Source organism: Amblyomma mixtum, chromosome 3, assembly GCF_055824585.1.
Source record: "Amblyomma mixtum isolate Tamu chromosome 3, ASM5582458v1, whole genome shotgun sequence".
Taxonomy (NCBI): Eukaryota; Metazoa; Arthropoda; class Arachnida; order Ixodida; family Ixodidae; genus Amblyomma; species Amblyomma mixtum.
The window spans coordinates 404,310,466-404,328,624 of record NC_143014.1 but is presented as its reverse complement, the minus strand read 5'-3'; the positions used below and the strand labels follow the sequence as shown (position 1 = coordinate 404,328,624).

Genomic DNA, 18,159 nt, shown 5'->3' with positions numbered 1-18,159 from the left:
CACGACCACTTCGACCAATTGAAAAGCGTGATATTTCTGTCGACAACTCTTGCTTACAACGATCAGGCATTAAAGGCTTCCGCCTTAAAATTTGCTGTTCATCTAACTCGACGCCCGTTTCTCGCTCCAAAAGCTATTAGTGTTTTAACTTGGTTTCGCTTTCGGGACCACAGATTGCTCACCCCATGGGGGCGCTGTATTGGCGTCGCTCAGTCTATTTAACGCGCCGCGCTCTGAATAAACGGTGACTCTCTCAACGTCGTTCAGCGTTAGCGTCGATGTCTTTATACAGGCTGCCGTCCCGGCGTGCCCTAACGTGTTCTGGCATGGCGGCCGCGCCCGACCATAGCCTCCTCTATTTTTTTCATGCCCGCTCAATCGCGGGAAACGCCGTTGTTAGGCGCCGTTCGTGCTAGTACGCGAAGCTGCCGACGAGTGGCGCGCGCAGCCCAGGATGGAGCAGACGACGCGGCAGGAGTTGCACGCAGCGTAAAAGACGGCGCGCAATTCTGCTGCTGTGTATACTACTCTCCGTTTAGTAAGATTGATGTGCAGACACGATCGTTAAAGTGCTAAATTGTTTTTGTTAAGCCATGTGCACATGTACTTTAGTAAAAGCTGCTCATCAAGGAAAATATGAAATCGGCGGCCGGGCATACATATCGAACGTTGCTCCAGTACCGAGATGAATGCCTAAGTTTACAGCTATATCGACAGTAATTGTTACTGTGCCTCTTTGTACAAAACACGTATTCTTAGCATAGGTCGTATCTGACCCAATATATAAGCAGAAACATTAAGGAAGCATTTTTGTGAGCGATGAGTGAATGGAAAAAATTTTACTGTCGTATATAGAATAAAACATACATGCAAAAATGTTTTCACAACTTCAAAATCATTCTAGATAGAGGCTTTGATGTCAGCGGTTTCACTACATCGTTCCTGTCCGTCACCGATAAGGCATAGTTCGCAAAAACAGGGCGGAAAAACTTTCCGCAGATGAGTTTCAGAAGCTGGCTGTGGTGGTCATTGGACGCAAGCTCACATTTCAGTGCTCCATGTTCTGCAAGAGCCTCAACTGCATTGTTGACTGCAGCTTGCAGGGGTTTTGATAAGAACCGTCTTTTGTTGAGCAACACCTGGACGTAGCTCTTGAGGGCGTACAGAACATACAAAAACTGCGTTGAAGGATAAAGGAGGTCTCCTCTGTCCTGAAGACGGATCAAACTGTTACTGGGCGCAGATGAGGCTGGTCGCGTGAGAAGAGCATTGCAGCTGCTGCAATCAATTTTTTCTTGAACGACGCGAGCCAAATAACCTCCTAACATCGCAAGTGCTGCAGTGTCTGGCGCTGGCAGCAACGTTTTCTGTGTCCTGAGAAGGTCTTCAAGGAGACTTCGCCTCCGGTGGAAAGTCGTCCGCGCGCTGGGTGACTGCAAGTTTCTGTGCACTGTTCAGTGCTCCAAGTGCTTGCCTTTCCGTTTCTATTACGTTGCTGTGTTGGGAAGCAGACACAAACCCAGTTCTTAAGGTCTTCTCTACGCCAGCGAGTACCGCTCTAGCATCTGTCTGATCATTGCTTCCTGCAGACCGCCTTAACCAGCCAAAAAACGACTCTATGGGGTCCGAAGAAAACTTTCTGGTCAGAACAAACTTGAACCCCTCTTTAGCAATGAGGTATTTGACGCATTCAACGTTTGATTTTGTCGTCATCACAAGCGCTTGTGTTGTTGTTTTTCTTCGGCGCCTTGTGCAGGCCGTCTGCTTCTGTCGCCGGCCGGGCTTTGTTCAGCTAATTCGAAATCTGTTTTTAGCGCCGCTTTATTCCGGGTCGCTGCGCATTTCAGTGCAGAAGGATTAGGCGCGTTTTTGCTAACTTGTTCCGGCTCTGAGTGTGCTGGTTTCGTCGATGTTGATTGTGTATCTTAGGAATGTTCGGTTAGAGGACTGCGCGCTTTCTTGCATAGTTGCGGACGTCGTTTTTGTGTTGCCGAATGTTTGCTTTTATATACTTTTGGTAATGTCTTAGGACGAGTTGGTCATTTGTGGAGTAGGCAAAGGCCACATTTATTCCGCGGCCGCCGAAGCCCATGCAGCCGGCCGCAACTACGCGCACGCCCATCTATCCTGGGCTGGCAGCGCCGCCCCGCGGAGAAACACGGCGGAGTCAGACGGCGCTTCAGCAGCCTTTGACCAGGCACAGAAAAAATAGAGGAGGCTATGGCCCGACACATTTTGACGACGAGGATCCATCCACATGCATCATGCCTATACGTGAGTGAGAAAATTTTACTTACTTCTCTGCTACGTCTACTACTTCTGCTGACCTACTTTCACGCAGCATTTTTGCACTTGGCTGTTTTTTGACGTGAATTCAACGTCGTCTGCGTGACCTATCGACGCTACTGCGGCGCCTTCTGCACGGCTGTCCTGATCCCCTCGTTCCGCTTGCTCCTTCTGCAAGATGAACTTGGCAATACCTCCGGCACCCTTCTGGGCATGCCCCGGCTATTCCTTGGCTCAAATGGCGACGTGTTTTCCAGGCCCTACGACGCCGCCGCCAAGACCGCAACGCCGGACCACAAGAAAGCGCTTCTGCTCAACGCGCTGTGGGAAGAAGGCATCAATGTCTACTAGAGCTTCATCGAGGAAGAGACGCAGGATAGAACCGACATAGGGACAGGTGACTCTGAGGCACCGGACGTATACAAAGCGGCCCTTCAAATGCTAGACATGCACTTTCAAGAAGAACAAAGTGAATATTTCAGCCGCGTTCATTTCACACGCAGAGTGCAGAGTCCTGCTGAGCGAAACGTCGAATACATTCGCGATGTCCAACGGCTCTCCAAATCGTGCAAGTTTGGCCGCTACCGACATCATGGTGCAAGATCAAATCCTTTGCAGCTTGCAGTCGCATAACTTCGTCGCCGGTTCATTTAACTCGTCGAGAATGTTACGATCAAGAAGGCAATGAAGATTGCTCAGGAAGAGGAACACACCGATAAAATAATGCAGCAGCTATGCGTTCTAGAAGTAGACGCCGTTTCACAGCGTCGTCAGACACAAGATGGGTCTCGTCCTCTGCGATAATTTCAAAATGGCGGTCTTTCCTTTCCTGTTACAGTTCAAGATGGCGGTCTCCTTCCCTGCCCGGCTTCATTGCAAGATGGCGGTCTTTTCTGTCCTGTTCCAGTTCAAGATGGCGGTCTCCTTCCCCGCCCGGCGTCAAGATGGCAGCCAACGGACTGGCGTTCCCCCCCACCCCCGACCGGGTAGCGATGGCGACGCCGAGAGCGAGGAGGTCGGCCTCCCCCCGTCAGGAAGGGATGCAACCGGCCGCCTCCGGGCCGTCGGCTCGACCCGGCTGCTGTTGATTTCGCTGTCTCTCGCCGGAGCACTCAGCGAATTTTCCGGGTTGTGCTTGCCACAAATACTGCCACTGGCAGTATAGTATGTCTTCAGGCCGCCGTCCCGGCGTGCCCTAACGTGCTCAGCCGTGGCGGCCGCGCCGACAGCTTTGCCTTCGTAAATGGTAGGAACTCCATTTTTTACTTGGATTTCTGCAGCATGAAAATAGTCATGTGTAGCATTTTCGGTGATGTTAATGCACATTCTTAAATCACCCATCAGAAACTACGTACACTCTGGATGGAGGTCCCCTTCGCAAGATGGGGCATTCCTGCCTCGGCATCAGGACAGCGGCTGATCGGCGCAGGGACTACCAGCTGCAGGAGGGCGTTCGATGGTGAGAAGGGGCTGCTTTTTTCTTTCGAGCCTTCTATGCTTTGAGTATTCTTCAGTGCTAAACACACTGATACAGCTTCCAGTTTTCAAGCTTTTTGCAGTAATGGGTTCAGTGCCAGAATGAATGAATTTACACTAGTGCAGTCACTGGAAGCCACAGGTAGATTTTAACAAAGCATCACTTTAATAACTAGAATTTAAAGTGCAAATTAATAAGGGCACTAAAGACTACATGCTGTGAATTCAAAAGCATTCTCTCATCGTGGGCTGCTAGTTAACCATATTTGTTAGTAAGTAGTTTTGATGTCTCAGATGTCTCTGAAGACAGTTAGGTATTTAGGTTGACGACCTTCATAGTGCATGCATTTAGATTAGAGGCCTTTAGGTTGATGATCTTTAGAGTGCATGTGTTTAGGTTGCAGGCATTAGGTTGAAGGTGCTTATGGTAAGGGCCTTTATGTCGAAAGCATTTAGGGTGCAGGCCTTTGTCAAATGCGTTTACCCTAAAGGTCGTTGACCAAAAATCCTTTACAAGGCATTCGGCTTAAAGGTCTGTGACCTCCTTAGCCTCTGTAGGCCTTTGTCCTAAAGGCAATTCGGGATATATGATTACTATGGCAGCTGTGCTGATGACACATTTTTTGGACCATTTCATCTGGACAACAGCACCAGGCTTCGTTGCCATTGAGCCATTTACTGTGCATCAAAAATGACATGAAAGCAACAGCTGCACATCGAACAGTTGTCGACTCGTTCTGAGGATTCCAGTCCATGCGCCTTGAAAACTGATGACAGCTGGCACAGCGGCAGAGCATAACTGGTGGGCAGTGAAAAAAATTAACTCGTCATGCTTTGCATCGATCGATGTGCTCTTTTGCTTAAATATTAAATGCTTCCTAAAGATTCTTTTATTAGAATTTTATCCGTGCCGCTTCCGTAGAATGCTTTTCTCAGCTACAGTGGCGAGTTCTTCGAGCTCAAATTTCGCACAGAAATGGCATTAGGTCAAAAGAATTGTCTTATGCTACATTTGCTTTGGCTACTTGCCTGAATTGATAAAAAAAAAGTTGGATATTCGCATCGTGTGTGGCGACGACGAAACAAAACTAGGTGTTTTCTCAGCGATTGCACCGGTGGTGCCATCTCGCTTGTGAGCCATGGAGAATCGTCAAAGGAGAACGGTGAGGGTTGCTTTTGCGGAAAGTTTGAAGACACTTTTTCATGAAAGATTGAGGGGAGTTTTGGCCAAACTGTTTCTTGTGGTCATTGATAAAGCAGTTGAAGCAGCGTCTTCAAATCCTCTGCAAAGCACCCCCTTCCTTTGCCGAATCTCTACGGTCGACAAACGAGATGGCGCCACCGGTGCAATCGCTAGTTTTGTTTCATCGTCACGGCTGACTATGCCCATATCCGACTTTCTTTTTATCGATTCAGGCAAGTACCCCAAAGAAATTAAGGTAAAAGAATTCTGCCTGCCTAATGCCATTTCTCATGAAATATACTTATAATTCAAAGATAATGACTTGTACTTGTTACTGCATATATTATTCCACACCTTATGTAATACCCCCTAAAGGTGGTCTTTAAGGTGAATAAAGTGAAGTGAATGACACTGCAAGCTAGTATTTCACCAAGTACAGGAAATTGTAGTGTACAGCAGCAGCTCTACATGTTAAACAGCAGCTCTGCACGTTAAACATGACAAACAGCATTGAAATAATGAACAACACTGAAACCTATACTGCAGCCGCTATAGGTACTCCTACCCTTCTAGCAATAGTCCGAAAAGGTACAGTCATGTGTATTAATTAGTATGCACCGAACTAGATATGTGGATGTGAAACATGGTGTGTTGCAGTGCTACAAGGGTGGATTTATGGGTCATTCTTAAAAGGGCGGTCCCATTTGAAACATGTATTTCTTGCCTGTCTCTCGTCTCCCCTTTCTGCATCCTTCGTGAAGTTTGCGCTGTTTTCGTTATGATTTCTTGGACATTTTTTTAAGGCTTTCATGCTTTGCATAGGAAATCCTCCCCTGCCATTCTACTATAGGCACCCTCTCTGTTTCTGTCACCTTTATGAATGGCTCTTCGAGTTGTTATTCAAAAGACATTGTTAGTGTGGTCATCATTATGAACACGTTTTGATAGTGAATTTTGCATTCAGGGTCAAGAACTCAAACTTTTTAGTATATGTATTTGCCCATCTTTACTGCTGTATGGGAAAGCATTCCTGGCATGGCCAGCCGCACCAAAACACACCATTAAGATCAAACAGTATCCAAGACCAAAAACAAAGTACTGTAGTATTTTTCTTGCCTTCACTGCTTCAGCAGACGGTACTGTTGACACAGCCAGCTGCCCAAAAATATGCAATGCAATATTCAGATTGTAATATTCCACATCAAGAGCAACATTAAAAGGCAGGTTGAACACTAAGCTGGGGTGTGACCATGGATGGCAGCAATGTTCATGACTCAGCCAAAAGCAGGCGTGTGCACTCATTCAGCATTTTGATTGTTTGCATACTGCTGTAAAAGTGCCATAAAGTCTCAATACAGTTACCATTGGGGTGTAAATGTAACTACAAGTTATTCTAGAATGAGCTGTGGCTTTTTCCTCATATGATGTATGTGTTAACTTTACTGGGAAATAATGAGCATACCGCTGAACATGCACGCAGTGAATATCCTAATAGTTTAGGTTTTTTGTGTGCAGAATGACAGTGCATGTAGTGTTATGGGGGATGTAATGTGCTGCAGCTGCTGGTGGCCTTTGAGAGATGCTGTAGTGAACGACTAGGAATTTATTTCGACCAATTAGGGTCCTTTAACTTGCACTGCCATCGCAAAACACACGGTGTTTTTCATTTTGTCTCCACGCGACTGTGGGCTTAGCTGCAAAACGCCACAGGAACTGGGGGGGGGGGGGGGGGGGGCAGAAGACAGTTCTGTAGGTTTGGAAGGCCTGCACAATGAAGCTACGATTTTATCATTTTTCGGTTACTATTGTCGGCTTAACGAAACGAAGCAATTTATGCTTTAGGGAATAGAGAATGCACTAAAGCTAAGCTTCGGGTGAACGTTAATGTATAGCAATCATTTAACGTGTCTAGTTAAGTGAGTTAGGTTTTAGCTGCTGTCAGCGAGGCTTGTGACATCCTCAGTCCTAATTGACACTTTCTAGTTAGCATGCCAAAATTGGTTCCCGGACACTTCACTCGTCAGTACTGGGAAAAATTGCGGTCTGTAATTACCACTGCAGGCTTCCTGGCTGTGTCTCTTGGTGCACCGGGAATGAAGACTTGCCAGTCTGTGTGGAATACCTGCATCGCGTAACCACGTTGACCAGCAGACTCTCCATCCAGAGAACAAAAAAGGTAGATGCACAGCGCGTCCACTGGACGCAGTTTTTCAGACGCATGCATGCAGTGCTCACGGAGCACAGATGAACAGAATTCTTTGTATACCACTTCCCTGCAGGGTGTTCTAGTATGCGCCTTGTCACCCTGTGCATAATATTGGACTTCTGCATGAGAGCGTAGAATAACACATCTGCACAAATACATTTAATTATCTGGAAGCAGCGATGTTGCTACAGGTGACAGCTTGGAACATGAGGTTAGGTTGTGAACATTTTCCCCCACCGTTTAATCATTACTGTTGCTCATTGCGATCAGCTAGGGATGTTTCCAGTTGGCATAAATTTATGGACACAGCAGGCTATGCAGTTCGCATTTTAATTGTATATCTTGTCATGTATTCATAGGCATCGAAGCCATATAAAAAAAAGCCACCCGTTCTAACACTAACCTGCTGCGAATTTAAATACCTTTTGGATGCTGGAAAGCGGGGGGCTGCCAGACTGAGTCTATATACAAGGTATTGCGGGAAGCCCGCCACTAATTTTTTAAAATAGGCTTTTTTTATGTAAAAATAGCTTATGCAGTATGATAATAGTAGTTTTGGTGAACGTCAGAATACAGGTGAATCAAGGTAATTAATTTGCGTATTAACTAAATTCAAAAATCTAGCGTTTGGATGAGAAACTGATTTTACTACCAGCTGTAGTTAACGTAAACAGCCATGACTACTGCCATACACATTATTCAGCTGCATGCAAGAATAAATATTTTGATACTGCTATGTGAATTGTCTCCTCGAGTCTCTATGATGAAGCATTTTGTCTCGTTACACCCAAATTCCTTACGGGGTTCACAGCATGTCGCTGCACACTCGAGAGGGAGTGGCATTTAGTGCGTGGGGATCAGTGACATCAAAGGAAAGTTCAGTACTGCTTACGCCTATACAGAACGATGAATAATATGGTCTTTTATATCCCAGGAGGTTCACATGAAACTGATGCGACATGCACACACTGCCATGCCAACATAGGGAGACGGCAGCTGCCAGCATTTATTTGTGTGCTGCATAGACGATGCATTTTCAATGCGGTATGCTAGTGCCCAGGTCGATCGTGTCGAATCTCTTGTATCACGGCAAGCATGCATGGAGAAGTGGGTGGTAAGGTAGCAGCTGCGTCGAGGCCGACGTGTCATACGCAGCTGTGTTGGTCCGAGGGAGCTAGGCCTCTCACGGATTGGCGGCACAGGCAAAGCAACACCAAGTGGTCCGCGAACACTTTGGTGGCTTTAGAGGTAGAGTCTATGCAGCAGAATGGTACGCGAGGCGACCCGATGTCTTGTATCATGACAAACTTGCCTGAAGCAGCAAGAACAGAGGCGATAAGTGGACATGCAGCGACGAGGAAGCCAGTGTCATCACCTGCAACTTGCATGTGTGGCAAACCTGCAGCTGCCACTAGGTGGTGGGCAGACGCTAAGAAAGGAGTTTCTAAAATCCATCAGGGTCTGAAGAAATATCCAAACCGATGTACTCCTGTTTGGAAAAGCAGTAATTGTGAATGCTATGGTTTGCCCCTTGGTTCGTGACAGCAAAAAAATGGGATCTCATTTTTCCTTCCTCCTGCTTATGGGACTCTTTCATGATGAAGTTATAGCAGACAGCCATTTATGCTCCTGTTCAGGCTGATATATATTTACATTGTAGGAATATCCTCTAATGGCTTATTTCTGAGCCTCAGCCAGCACGATGGCTTTCAATATGAATTTCTTGTGCATTCTATTGTGCTATATCGAAGGCATATACGAACTGACCCTGACGCTCCCTTGGCACTCAGACATTTGTTTCTACCGAGTGCACGCAGTTGCTTGAGCTTGTGCTGTGCGTTTTGGTAGCCCGTACCTTCCTCCACTTGTGAGCCATGCTACTGCAATTGAGCAGATACGGGAAAGGAAAAAAAAGGCTCGTTATGACATACATGAAGGAAGCCAACAATCACCAAAAGAAAGGAACATAAGTGATGCTTTTCTTTTCTATGCAATAGGTAGCCTTTGGTATTCTTGATGCCACCGTTTGATCACGTTCCATGTGGAGCTCGCGATAATACAGAACGGACTACGTCTGCCGCTATGAAAGGAGGTGGCACTGGTGAACACCCTGAAGGTTAGTTTACACTACACATAAATAGCCCCGAAAGCAGAAGAATGGACAGCAGTCACCTAGTGGCAGAGCACCGTGTGCGATATCAACACCACAGGTGAACAATAATAAAAAAAACATTCCCATGATCCTTGATTTTGGTGGCTTTTGCCGACCTTCAGCTGGGCTTGAGCAGTTCATTGCGTAAGAGAAATTCGAGCTTCACACGAACTGTCCTCCATGTGCCGAGCTTGACCTGGAATACGCACTTTGGTCTGCATGCGGATCTAGCTTTACCTTATTTCCATTTTTCCAAATTCAGTGGTGCATCTATTTTGTCATCAGCCAGTCAAATTGTAGAGGTAAGCATCAAGTCTGTGGCGCAAATGAATAAAGAACAAAATTTGATTGCTTATGGAAACTTCTTTGCTGTGGGGAGGGAGCAAGGCAGGTTTCATTACCTAGGCATGACAACTACCATGATCAAAGAGCATGCGGTGGCTTAGGGCTTAGTATAGGCTTTATTAGGACATTCTTGAGTAGGGGTGCTACTTATCATTTGCTTTGATTTGTAATGTGCTGGTTTTGTTTAGTAACCAGACACAAAGACGGCCTGGGGAGTCTGCCCCGGTTAGCACGAATGGTTTCTCAAAGGATTGTTGCTTTTCCATGTGCAGAGTTGGAAGCCAGAACGGTGCCATCTTCCTAGATCCAGTCTGTGCACAAGCCATGAAGTCCTTGCTTCCCACGAGAAACATTGCGGCATTCTCCTGGACCGATGCTCGGCCTGTCGCAGGTTTTCCAGAACCAGGTCGCACAGTCCCGTGTCCTCAACGCTGGACTACCACGTAATGTACACTGCGCTAACTTTCACTGCTATGGAGCTGCACATGCCCATAGAGAAGAGGATGTCCTCCTCAGTTGATAGTGGAAGTGACATGTATGGCGCTTCCATGAGCTTGCTATCCTATGCTTGGGAACGGCACATTGGTGCAGTCCTACCAATGTGAGCACCTTGCTTTAAATTTCATATCAGTTATTGTATAATGGATCCTATCATTTATGATATTTTCAACTAATAACATTAAAGTGGCATCAGCATTGTGAGCAAAAAAATAACGAGCATGACTCTGACAGGTGGCGCCCGGAGAGGAACCTGAAAGGCAGTTGAGTCATGTGACATTGCGGTGTCATCACAACCTGCCTATCAGATAGAGCAAACTGCCCACCGTGGCAGGCACCAGTTACATTAATGATAGGGCGCTCGGGATCAGCATTATATATATTATTTTTGGATGTTTTTTTTTTGTCCAACAGAACAGTTTCATTGTAGGAACATGTCTTTCGTGCATCTGTGTGTCACTTTCTGTCGGGCCAGGAATTTAAGGATTTTGTGTTCTAAATATTTTGCAGACGTCGTCTAGAATACCTACGTCGCGTCAAGGGGAGACGAGAAGAGGCACAACGCCCATCGGTGTGAGTGTCTACGAGTGATCTTTGATGTGAAGAGGAAGACATGAAAAGTTGCACCGAAATCATTTAAGATCTCTTTGCCAGCACTAACGATAAAAACTTCCAAAAACTAAAGGAAAGGCCATGCCCTTCATTTATTAAAACTTTGGTAGGATATCAGTACCTGACTTTTCTTAACAAGCCACAATCGCAACAAAACCACAACTAGAAACCCCACAAACACCAAGTTGCATTTTCAGCTTTAGACCAAATAGAAGGTAATTGAGGTCATTTTCAGCTGGCATTTCAGTGTGCAAATGATTATCAATGAATTTGCTACAACTGTACAATTTCAAAAGTGGTTCCTTTCACGTGTGTAATGGCTGCTTATGCATTCACTCTTGACCAGGTCAGTAGCTGAGTGAACTTGCTTGACTTATTTACGTGGTAGATTCTTTTTCTCAGATTTTTAAATTGAGTGCTTTTAAGCTTGGTGGGCAGCTCCTCAACTACAAGATAAGTTTAATGGCTGTGTTCGAACATGCACTTCTTCGTTTTTTCCTTTCCAGCTCCCCTGCAACTGAAAAACCCTCAACTGGTGTGAAGGCCTATCTCCAATGTCTTTTCCATCATGAACTACAGGGGTGAGTATCCATGAAATCATTTGTTTTTTCTTTCAGAAGCATGCATGTGATATTTTATTAAAACACTGCAGTGCACATGCCTCTGGGAGGTGCATCAGTTAGATTAGAAGGGGCAGCTACAGCCTAAAACCTCATTACTCAACTTCAGCACTCCTAATCCGAATGGCGTAAAGCCAAGTGCTCCCTAGATATGTATACTGTATTTACTCGCATAGTGATCGCACCCCGAACTTGCCGCTGAAATTTATGTGCCAAGTTTAGCCGATGATCGTACTTCACAGATGGCATGTGCAGATGACTATCTTGCTCTGCCAGCCGGCATTTTTGTTCTGAGGTTGGTTGAACCTGCTAACCAACTTGCCTGCAACTTGTTTGCGTTTTCGGGATGCTTTTTTGCAATTCCCAACGCCACCGCTGCAACTAACTGGATTGACAGCCTGCCAAGTTAGAAGTCTTTCCACTGTCCAGCCGCTGTCTATGTTCGGTGCTGTTCACATCCGTAGCTCTCGCGCTGCAGCTATTCCATCACAGTTCCATCAGAATGACTGGGTGCTCAGCTCCCAGCTGCACCAATCGTTCGGAAAGTGGCAAAGCGTTTTACTCTATACCGTCATTCCCCGCTCCGTCATTCGCCGCTGACTTCAGTGGTTGCTACGAATGTTTTTTTTTCTCTTTTCTGAATGCTTGGTTGCCACGCGGCATAATGTGATAAATAAATCTAAGCATACTTCCACAGTGTTTGTTTTGTGAATTGTCTGTGTCTGCAGTCATGAAATGCTGTTAAATAGAATTCGGCGCAAAAAAAACAGACAAGGGACGAAGTAAGAGACACAGAGACGTTCACGAGCGCTCTGTGTCTCTTACTTTGTCCCTTGTCCATTTTTTTTGCACTGAATTCTATTTAACATGCTTCAGCAACTAGCCCAGCAGCTTGCTCTCCTGAAATGAAATGCTGTGGTGTTCTCATTCACCTACAAGGTTTGTGTGTTATTTTGGAATTAAACTATACAGTTTTTAAAGAGCAACACCTCACAGCAGCAGCTGTTGATCTTGGTACCATTACTGACAGGTTTGTAGGCAAGGATGCCTTAAGAGACATCAATTTTCACTCAAGTGCCATTTACATCAAGTATTGTTCAGGTGGAATTGCTTGACTCACAGCAAGGTGCTTTTGTTGGCTGTGCATCCATGGGGGGAAGTTAAAAGGCTGCTGCAAGCCTCCTGAATTTTCGCAGATGTGTGTGAGCTGTTAGATTTATGCAAACGTCGCTGGAATTGCCAGTTTTTTGCATGGAATGCACGCCACTGCCTTTTCACAAACTTTTATAGAAAAGATAGTTCATATTCTTTTCCTAATAATGCACGGCTCGGGATGTCGACACACCGGCTGCGATGGCTCAGTAGTTATGGTGCTCGGCTGCTGACCCGAAACACGTGTGTTCGATCCTGGCCGCGGCGGTCGAATTTCGATGGAGGCTAAATTCTAGAGGCCCATGTACTGGGTGATGTCGGTGCACGTTAAAGAACCCCAGGTGGTGAAAATTTCTGGAGCCCTTCACTACGGCATCTGTCCTAGCGTGAGTTGCTTCGGGACGTTAAACGCCATAAACCAACAAACCAACATTGTAGATCACCACTAGGTTAAAGCATACAGAAGAGAGTGAATGTGCTGTCATGTAAAATATAAGGATTTAACTGGTTTCTTGCTTTATTACATAGTACACCTATAACTCCTTTTTGAGAAATGAACCGCAGTTCGCCACTCTTAAAGGTTACATTTCGAGTCACCAGAGTGTAAAGGCACCCAACGAAACAGCTTTCCTGAAAGTGTGGCTGTGATACCCTGTGCCTTCTGGAAGGTCGATGGTACGGGTCCGGAGGAAATCTAAAGGTGTTCCCGAGTTTCAATACCATTGGCAGTTGATCGCTGATTCATAAGCGATATGATCTCGGAGAACCTGGATATTGAGAGCTGCTACACATAATTTGGTGTAGACCTCATATTTAGTGCAGTTTTCTATCTGAAACAGAACATGAACTAGGTACAGCTTACTAGATAAAAAATCTGGTTATGTTGCACAGTGAGCATGTTTTTTTCAAGTACAGGCACTTTATTAACATTTTTTTTGCTAAAAGTTTGAGATTTCTTTACTGAAAAACAGGCTAGACTTGTGGCTGTGCACTTTTTCGTTTACACTGTTTAAGCACTAAAATAGAGCTCTGCAGTGTGTATTTATCCTTGTTGGCATAAAACCTCAATGAAAAACAACTTTCAAGCGATGGAAAACATGTTTAGGCATCTGATTGTTTGTTTCAGATGTTAACATTCATCCAGTTTTGAGTAAACTGTATTCTGAATTTTATACTGTATTTTTATAGTTCTGGCTTGTAACTTTTTGTAGGAGTTTCGGATTCAATAAAGGGGGTATAAACTGGTTTTCTGACGCAGTTCCGGTGAATAAATGTTGCCGCAAAGATGAATGCTGCATTTGTACGGTGTATCTAAAATACTGAGTCTGTTGTTAAGTTACAAGTAAAGAGTTCGGGGAAGGCAGCTGTGTAAATCGCCTGCTGCTGCAGCTCACGCACAGCACTAGAAAGAGCAGCTCTTTTTTTTATTTCCTATATTACTTGAATGTGTTGCGCTGTCAGTTGTTTCGATGCTCTGTTTGTGATTAAGCGAAAAAGTGGCCTACAAACCTTGGAAAAGCACCCGCAGTTGATCGGTGATGCACTATGCATGTCGCCTGCAGAAACGGAGTGCAGCTTCACCGAATAACTTCGGTTGCTTGACAGGCAAGATGGTGGACCTACGTGCAACTCTGCTACCTTTGGTAGCATATACAGTATTTAGCAAAAATCACAGTTAAGCATGCTCGTGTGACAAGGGTCTGACCTGCAACTTGTTTGCGTTTTCGGTGCTCAAAAATTTTTGTAGAAAATTTTCCCCCACATAATGATCGCATCCCTGAATTTGCGTCAATTTAAAAAAAAAGTGAGATCATTGTGCGAGTAAATACGGTGCTTCTCATACTATGTGAACCTCTGTAAGCGAGTCTTGGTCTCCACCGAGTTCTGCTTTAATGAGGCTTCCTTCAAGGATTGTTTTGTAGTTGCATAATGTTCAGGCTTCTTCAGTGCAGCTAGTTTTCAATTGGATTGTCAGGCCGTTGGTTGTCTAAAGAGGAGTCCTCCAGCGACAGTGTTGCCTATTTCACAGTGGCATAAATAAGGATGTGCAGCTGATTACAGTCGAGATTCGGAGCCATGTCCAGATTTGATAAAACGCGATAGCATTAAGGCTTCTGCTGTGCAGAAATTCGGGTGTCGTCGGCGTGGATCGATAAATAGGGTGGTGTGGTAAATAGGCAGCCAGCCTCACAAAAGCAGCCTAGGTGGGCTACCTGGGTCACGTGACCTTGTGGTGTCATCACAAGCTGCCCACCGAATTGTGAGCAAACTAATTGCCCTGGCAAGTGGCAGCTAAGTTAATGGTTAATCGTGAAAGATTGCACAGGAGGAGCAACTTGGGTCGCAAAAGATTCACCGATGGCAGCACCTGCCATTGCAGGGCAGTGGTGCATCCATTAACCACTGCATCATGGCACAAGGAGTGGTGTGAGGACTCCCAGAGACCTATGAATGTAAAGTTCAGAATGACCAATTCCTTATATATGGGCATTAACTCATTAGCTCTATCGTGTCGTATGCTTAGAGCAAAGCTTAAGTGTTTTCTCCAATTTTTTTTTTGATGTTCATTCAACCGATGATGGGGACGATAACTCTTCTACAGTGAGTTGTTTCTACTTCCGTTTGTGAAAATTGTGAAAGTTGTGAAAGTTTGTGAAAGTTGTGGAGCTATCATTTGGCGATGAAAATGTATTGGAAGTTAGGCTGGGCTTGTTGATATTTAAGGTTGCTCCATGCAATTTGCATGCTCAAAATCACTAAATTAAATCTATTCCAGTGTGCATCCAAATTTTAGCAATAATATTATTTTGAATAAATGTCTTATTACATGTATACGTCGATCAGTGCAGCTCTCTTGCGTTTACACAGGTTGCGTTATTCTTTAGGATGTGAATTTCATTCTCAAGTCGGTGTAAGATGATTTTGAAATCTAAATTTATTATGGTGCATGGTCTTCACACGAAATCCTTTGCATGCCTTCATTTACATTGGTTTCTTCTTGCTGCAGGATGGCCTCCGACATCGAAGTTGATGGGAAACAATACGCAGAACCAGCGTGGATTGTGGCAGTCTCCAACCTATTCCACTAGAGGCATGCTGTGCTTCAAGGGCAATGAAGCTACTCATCGGAATGTAGGGTTCGCTTGAGCCATCGAATGGTATGTCCCAGCTGCAGTCCAGCTTTCTCTTGGATTCGGAATTGAGTAACTTTGGAGCTTTTACTGCTGCTGCATGCCTCCCTAACGTTTACTAAGCAATAAGTGTCGAAGAAGGTGCAGGTCAAGAGATTTATTTATTTTTTTTTCTATTTGGTACCAGCAAGGAGGAACTCCAACCGAAGCCGGAACTGAACTGAAAACCAGAAGCAAAGCCGTATCTCAACCGGAACGGAAACGAAGATAATTTCTTCTGCTAACTTGTAACTGAACTAGAACTGGAACCAGATGCAGTCCTTGTCTGATACCGCAAGCTCCATTGTTTTTCCTTGCGAAGGCAGAAATCCTTTTTGTTGAGCCGCATGCATGGTCAGTTAGGGAAAGGACACAACATGCACGCAGCTTTGTGTATACAGTGCTTCTTTGGTGTTGTAGATATGTGCAGTAGTCGTTTGTGTGCGGTTGTCATTAGGAGAGTGCCTAGACATGCGCGTGTGTTCGGTGAAAAGATATTCACCTTTATTTTTTTCTAATATCAAACAGTCCTCAGAGCTCTCTCATGTGCTTTCTCACTATCGCTGCCCTTTCTAATTGTCCTTGCATCCTTATTCATGTCCATTGGTTCCTGTCTGCCGCAGCTCGGTTGCTCATGTTAGGTAGCAATCGCCACTGCTCGCAATGCCTTTTGCATCAATTTTGTATTTTATAGTGAACTAACAGTAGTCAAATCTGGATATATTGAACCTCAGGGCAATTGTGTATTAGTTCGGTACACTGATGGTTCATAATATAAAAATGGCAGTAGGTCATCTTAGTTGCAACCTAGAAGTAAAAATACATAGCACCCACACTTGTACTCTTGTATGGCGTTGCGATTATCTGCACACACTGAAAGCACTGAAGGAAACAAGCAAAGGCGGTGGCCAGCTTAATTTTGTCTTCACTCAACATGCCTTAACACTCCCCTGGAATTCCTTGATATCCAGTTGTTAAAGCTGGTATAAAATAATCACCAGCTGAACGTGCAACCCTTCTTGCTTGTAGCCTTTCTCACCTTGGTTTTGCTGGTATTTCTAGCCACCGTTTTACCGTTTCGCGTTGGGGAAGGTACGTAATGGGTCAGTTTATAGATTACCTGTGCCATGGCCACTGCTATGTGCATTCTCCATGCCTTTTATTACCAGCTCAATGCTTTCGCCCTTTGCAATATTGAAGTTAGTGCCTGATGGTATGGAATAAATAGAAAAGTAGGAAGTTGCTGCACTTGAGTGGATCTGCAGCGAAGGCTACACAGGAACGGGAAGGAGGTGGGCTTTTCTCCCTCTGTTCTCATGTCTTGGTGGGTTGATTCATTGTTTGGTGTGAGGAGAGATAGACGGTTGCCATGTTCCTCGCTCCTTGTGCACTTTTGAAGGCACCTGACATCTATCTGAAGGTAACATAAATTAAGGGACCTCCACATATTTCTGTCAACAAAGGATCAGTATTGTCTGTGGACGTAACTTATTGGCAGATTTTAGTTGGAAAAGAAGTGTGATGGTGAACGAGCTTTGTGAATGAAAGTGAAACTTGGAAGGCTGGCTGAAGCAGGCCACAGCTCTGCGGCCTACTTGCAGCCAGCTGCCTGTGTGTTTGTTTGAGCTAGGCCGCTGGTCTGGAGGCTGGCAGATAGTGCTTGTATGAAAAACCAAAATCGGAGAAAATGATATGAATTAGCTTATCGCTTTGTTCAGTGAAGCTGTCACACGGTTATTACTGCCATCTGGACAAGAAATCCCCATAGCATGGTAGCAGTAACCTTCTTAGGCTGCTTCAGCTGCTTCTGCTGTCAGGTTTTTGTCTCATGCCTGGGGGCTCCAAGAGGCGCTTGAAATAACTTCTTCCAAAAGGGCTGTCTTTCACGTACTCGAAATCTGGCTGCGGAGTATATGGTTCGTAAGAATAGATTTTCTGCAGTATGTGTGTGCCTTGGTGTGTATGCTGCAGCTGAGATCTGGATGCGACTCGTGGTGCAGGAAGGACACGTGGTGGCGGCCAGTACAGAGGGCGGCTTGATGGTCATCTCACGTTTTCTAATCTGAAGAGTTGTCGCCACGTCCCGAAAATGGAGCATTTTGTCTGGCTTGCCGTCGTCACATAGAGGCAGCTCGTCTTTCTGCCAAGCGTGCTGGAAGGCCTTCCAGGTGAGATCACGTGTTTATCCCCACCTCAGCAGCAAGGCAAAGCAGCAGCATTCCGATGTGCGTGGTGTCCACTCTTACTCTGTTTACGCGTTTTTCTTACTGGAAACAAAATGCAAGTTCACCGGTCCGTTTCTTGGGTTTCTGAGAATTGAAATATGACGAGCAAGCTGAAGGGCTCTGTTAGGGGCACGTGGTGTGGACGTTGATGCAGTGGCTCCTTAAACTAAATCTGAACGCATACGTTTCTGCGGAAAGATGCACTTCAGGATCTATTTCCTTTGCGTTTCCTTC

The 18,159-nt window shown here is 45.3% G+C and overlaps 2 protein-coding genes and 1 pseudogene across 17 annotated transcripts in view; 2 read left to right on the top strand and 1 right to left on the bottom strand.

The window, feature by feature from the left end:
* Positions 1-342: 342 nt before the first annotated feature.
* LOC149357448 (uncharacterized) lies at positions 343-3,612 on the bottom strand (annotated as a pseudogene).
* Positions 2,175-15,974, top strand: LOC149357447 (uncharacterized). Of its 2 annotated transcripts, XM_089584701.1 has the most exons (9): positions 2,175-2,274; positions 3,125-3,532; positions 3,631-3,745; positions 7,007-7,121; positions 9,921-10,096; positions 10,657-10,719; positions 11,265-11,339; positions 15,538-15,688; positions 15,849-15,974. In XM_089584701.1, the coding sequence occupies exons 3-8, from the start codon at positions 3,669-3,671 to the stop codon at positions 15,617-15,619; spliced, it is 588 nt and encodes a 195-aa protein (XP_089440827.1). In that variant the 5' UTR covers positions 2,175-2,274; positions 3,125-3,532; positions 3,631-3,668; the 3' UTR covers positions 15,620-15,688; positions 15,849-15,974. The 2 variants fall into 2 exon arrangements, with proteins under 2 accessions (XP_089440827.1, XP_089440828.1); XM_089584702.1 differs by lacking the exon at positions 15,849-15,974 and having other exon boundaries at positions 2,180-2,274; positions 9,921-10,091.
* A 1,353-nt stretch (positions 15,975-17,327) lies between these two features.
* LOC149357439 (uncharacterized) overlaps positions 17,328-18,159 on the top strand; it is a 478,435-nt gene continuing 477,603 nt past the window's right edge. For 7 of the 15 annotated variants that reach the window (XM_089584679.1, XM_089584681.1, XM_089584682.1 and 4 more), the window contains exon 1: positions 17,342-17,868. The gene's annotated coding sequence lies outside the window, so the exon portion shown is untranslated. Of the gene's footprint in view, positions 17,869-18,159 lie in introns of all 15 variants that reach the window. The other 8 variants (XM_089584685.1, XM_089584686.1, XM_089584684.1 and 5 more) reach the window with 4 other exon arrangements.

Coding starts and splice junctions, on each gene's coding strand:
- LOC149357447 (XM_089584701.1), top strand. CDS start 3,669: ATGGGGCATTCCTGCCTCGGCATCAGGACAGCGGCTGATCGGCGCAGG. Junction 3,746..7,006: donor CTGCAGGAGGGCGTTCGATG/GTGAGAAGGGGC, acceptor TTACCACTGCAG/GCTTCCTGGCTGTGTCTCTT. Junction 11,340..15,537: donor TTCCATCATGAACTACAGGG/GTGAGTATCCAT, acceptor TTCTTGCTGCAG/GATGGCCTCCGACATCGAAG.